This window comes from Bison bison, unplaced genomic scaffold, assembly GCF_000754665.1.
Source record: "Bison bison bison isolate TAMUID 2011002044 unplaced genomic scaffold, Bison_UMD1.0 scf7180017864182, whole genome shotgun sequence".
In the NCBI taxonomy this organism is placed as follows: domain Eukaryota; kingdom Metazoa; phylum Chordata; class Mammalia; order Artiodactyla; family Bovidae; genus Bison; species Bison bison.
The window spans coordinates 92,994-97,227 of record NW_011494754.1 but is presented as its reverse complement, the minus strand read 5'-3'; the positions used below and the strand labels follow the sequence as shown (position 1 = coordinate 97,227).

Genomic DNA, 4,234 nt, shown 5'->3' with positions numbered 1-4,234 from the left:
TTTTCATGGAGTGCTGGGAAGCAGAAAGGCCTTTATCTTCATGACTGAAGCCATTTTTGCTGTGTGGACTAGTCACTCATCAGCTACACAGTGATAACAGGTCTGAGTTTCTCTAGTAATGGGAACAGATATGTTACAATCTATACTTTCCATTTAGTTCCCCTTATGATCAATGCCTGAATTTCAATCCTAAGAGTATATTACTATTTGATTCTGAAGTACATGCCAAAAGAATCCAGCAGGACTGCAGACATATCGTCCAAGTGCACTGCCACTTCCAGTGACTTTATGGACAACATCTGTGTGTTATTTGAAAATTAATCCTTTTCCATCTGTGTACCCTGACTATGTTTTGGATTCCCTTTCCTTCACAAATATCCTGAATTCAAGGTATCTAAAGTCCTGGAGCAGTTGTCCGGAGGAAGAGAAGCAACAGCCCCGCCCCCAACCCTTGGGAGCAGAAAGGAAGAGAATTATCCTAAGGAATTATTTAAAAATCCAGACGCGGCAGACACAAATAAAACCATGGCTGCATAGGTTGATGTCCCAGGGGTCCAAAATTTAACGTCACTTGTGCAATAATTTGTTTAGCATTAAACTAAACCAGTTTGATGAACTCAAATGCCCTCGGCTCAATAGGCAGGACTCTCCGAGGAGCCTGTGTTACTTCCCTCACTTAAGCGCAGATTTATAATAAAAATCTTAATGCCAGTGACATGGTTTTTGGACACATAAGAACCTAAGCACTTGGAGAATCATATTTGAGAGGTCAGAAAACTCCACAGTTAAAGATCAGTGTATAATTTACTAAGAAAATAGAAAGTTTTGTTTCTCTGAGTCGAAATTTGACGAGCACGGCGGGAAATATTGCAGGTTTTTGGCATAAGGTTTTGTGCTTTCCTCATAATTTGAGACCTGCGTAAAGCCTGAGGCTTCGGGGATCACTTTCTGAGAAAAATCGGGCAATTCGATGCAGAGAATTTTGATATTTTTGGCATTTTTTGAGGTGTAACAAACACAACTCGGGATCCGAGAGGACACTCTGCGGCTGCCAGCGAGGCGGGCTGGACAGCGCACCAATCACGGCGCAGCTCCGCCCTATATAAACGGGCGGGCGCAGCGGCGCGGCCCGAGTCCCGGCCAGTACCTCTGCTTCCGGCTCGAATTGCTCTACCTACGCCCGCCTTCAACATGTCCGAGACTGCGCCCGCCGCGCCCGCTGCACCGGCCCCCGCCGAGAAGACGCCTGTGAAAAAGAAGGCCCGTAAGGCCGCAGGTGCTGCGAAGCGTAAGGCGTCTGGTCCCCCGGTGTCCGAGCTCATCACCAAGGCTGTCGCCGCCTCCAAGGAACGCAGCGGCGTGTCTTTAGCTGCGCTCAAGAAGGCACTTGCGGCTGCCGGCTATGATGTGGAGAAGAATAACAGCCGCATCAAGCTGGGTCTCAAGAGCTTGGTGAGCAAGGGCACCCTAGTGCAGACGAAGGGCACTGGGGCTTCCGGCTCTTTCAAGCTCAACAAGAAGGCGGCCACTGGGGAAGCCAAGCCCAAAGCCAAGAAGGCGGGTGCGGCCAAGCCCAAGAAGCCCGCAGGAGCAGCTAAGAAGCCGAAGAAGGCTACTGGGGCGGCAACCCCCAAGAAGAGCGCCAAGAAGACCCCAAAGAAGGCGAAGAAGCCTGCTGCGGCTGCAGGAGCCAAAAAAGCAAAGAGTCCGAAAAAAGCGAAAGCAGCCAAGCCGAAGAAGGCGCCCAAGAGTCCAGCGAAGGCCAAAGCGGTGAAACCCAAGGCGGCTAAACCAAAGACCGCCAAACCCAAGGCAGCCAAGCCAAAGAAGGCGGCGGCCAAGAAGAAATAGGAAGTTCCTTTGGCCTCCGGCTTCGAAGCTCGACACAACCCAAAGGCTCTTTTCAGAGCCACCCAAAGATCTCGGGAAAAGAGCTGTTGCACACTTAGGGGGGCGTGGTCGGGCGGAAGAGGCAGCAAGTGGAGGGCGGGCCCCGCTGGGGTGGGAGGTGGGTCTTAACAGTTTCCGTAAAACATGAGGGTAGTACCAGCGAACCGTGGAGTTAAACGGGTAAATCGGCCTGCGCCTAACTTGGTTTACCCTGTACAAGGCTCAGAGAACAGTGGGCTGGTTTGACGTAAACTCCCAACTGCCTCAAATAGCACGATAAAGTCCAGTATAAGTTCGAGAGAAGTAATTCTGCAGATAGACGCTACGTTCTGTAGGGTTTTGTAAACCCCAAATGTGAAATTTAGATGGGTTAGTCATTGAATGGGTTACTTGCATTTTCTTCCACGAGGATATATTGGGACATCAGTATCTTAACCACCATGGATTTTCTAATAATCAGGGCTAATGGTAGGAGACGAAGATAAGGAATCGTGAACTTTATAACAGGGTGACCCAGCCCACAAGCTGGAGTGTCGGCTACAATTGTAGTTAGCTGTCCATTGGTTACCTGCCCCGAGGCGCAGGATAATGCTCTTATCGAGCTTGCTCACCAGCCCCAAGAGGACGTTAAGACGGCCACTATGTACGGGGCCCGAGCCCATTCTCAGCGTTACACAAGGGAACAGAGAAGTTGCCTTTAGTTACAAACCCAAAACTGGCATGTTCTCAACTACTTGGATCTGGTAGCTGTGAATTACACAATGCAGTTTCCTGAACAGGGTATTTATACTAGCTATGGGTAGCCTAGAGTAGTCCCTGTGATTGGGTCAAAGCAAAGTAACAAAGCAGCCAATGAAAAGGTAGACCTGTTAGAATAATTTACATTCGTGTTTATGACGCCACAATAAAATTAATCCAATCCTGAGCGAAGTCTTACGAACCTCATTTGAATACCGCGTCTATAAATAAATGTGGCCTCAGTGGAAGCAACTATTTTCTCAGCTGTCAGTGTAACTGTTGCAGTTTTTATCGGTAAGATGCCTGAACCCACCAAGTCAGCTCCAGCCCCAAAGAAAGGCTCGAAGAAGGCGGTGACCAAGGCGCAGAAGAAAGATGGCAAGAAGCGCAAGCGCAGCCGCAAGGAGAGCTACTCCGTGTACGTGTACAAGGTGCTGAAGCAGGTCCACCCGGACACCGGCATCTCGTCCAAGGCCATGGGCATCATGAATTCATTTGTCAACGACATCTTCGAGCGCATCGCGGGGGAGGCGTCGCGTCTGGCGCATTACAACAAGCGCTCGACCATCACATCTAGGGAGATCCAGACGGCCGTGCGCCTGCTGTTGCCCGGGGAGTTGGCCAAACACGCCGTGTCCGAGGGCACCAAGGCTGTCACCAAGTACACCAGCTCCAAGTAAACTTGCCAAGTAAGCGTCCTTACACCTAACCCCAAAGGCTCTTTTAAGAGCCACGCATGTTTTCAGCAAATGAGTTGTAATCCTTTCATTACAAAGGCTATATTCCGATTTCTACCAAATTTAAATTTTCACTAGCATTCTTTAAGGTTGTATTGCATCTGCGTAAGATTACTATGGGCAAGCTAGACAATACGTTCCATTCATTGCATGCCCACTACAAGCAAGTAGTTACATAGAACCATGATACTACGAAACCATTTATCAATTTGCCCTGAAAATGCCGTTTAAGGTACAGCTTTCTTTTCCGTACGTAGGTCTTCAAGTTGATCCTGACGGTGATCCGGAATTTGGCGATGAACCCTTACCCAGAATGTAAAAGAGCATGCTCTAATCAACTTCATTCTACTCAGAGCTTTTCCACCCATTTTTATTTTCCTTTTTTTTTTTTTTTTCATTTTTTAAACCACATATACATGTATTTCGGGGAGGGGGATAATGCTGAAGACAATGAATTTTCGCAAAAATGTTACAAAGGTTTTTTCTGGTTTCCTTGCTTTGTAATTGGTGCAGTTTCTGTGGTGAGGAGGAGCCTAGGCTCTATCCTGAAGGCACCGAGGAAAAGAAAAAGGAAGCCTTCAAATCCTGTCAGCTGCTATAATTTCTTTCCCAGAAAGTCCTATTTAATTTGTAGTCCTCTGGGGGCAGCATTCAGCTTTAAAGTATTCTGGGTCTCAGATGTCCGGTTATCATTCTCCCCATCGGTAAAGGAGTCTGTCTACTCGGCTCAGGCCCCCTTTTGAGCACTCCTTCTGCTTTCCCGGATGTCCCCAAGCATCAAGGGCGGAGAGGAAGTAGAAAGGAAAGGAAAACCCTTCCTGGTAGAATGTGTACTAGGTAGGATAGAAATAAGCGCTTTCCCTTCTGGG

The 4,234-nt window shown here is 48.2% G+C and overlaps 2 protein-coding genes across 2 annotated transcripts; both read left to right on the top strand.

Moving 5' to 3' along the window:
* Positions 1-1,137: 1,137 nt before the first annotated feature.
* LOC104991086 (histone H1.4) lies at positions 1,138-1,914 on the top strand. Its single transcript, XM_010843433.1, has one exon. It carries the CDS (start codon positions 1,192-1,194, stop codon positions 1,849-1,851), a length of 660 nt encoding a protein of 219 aa, XP_010841735.1. The 5' UTR covers positions 1,138-1,191; the 3' UTR covers positions 1,852-1,914.
* A 942-nt stretch (positions 1,915-2,856) lies between these two features.
* Positions 2,857-4,212, top strand: LOC104991085 (histone H2B type 1-M). The gene has a single exon (XM_010843432.1). It carries the CDS (start codon positions 2,928-2,930, stop codon positions 3,306-3,308), a length of 381 nt encoding a protein of 126 aa, XP_010841734.1. The 5' UTR covers positions 2,857-2,927; the 3' UTR covers positions 3,309-4,212.
* The last annotated feature ends 22 nt before the right edge of the window (positions 4,213-4,234 follow it).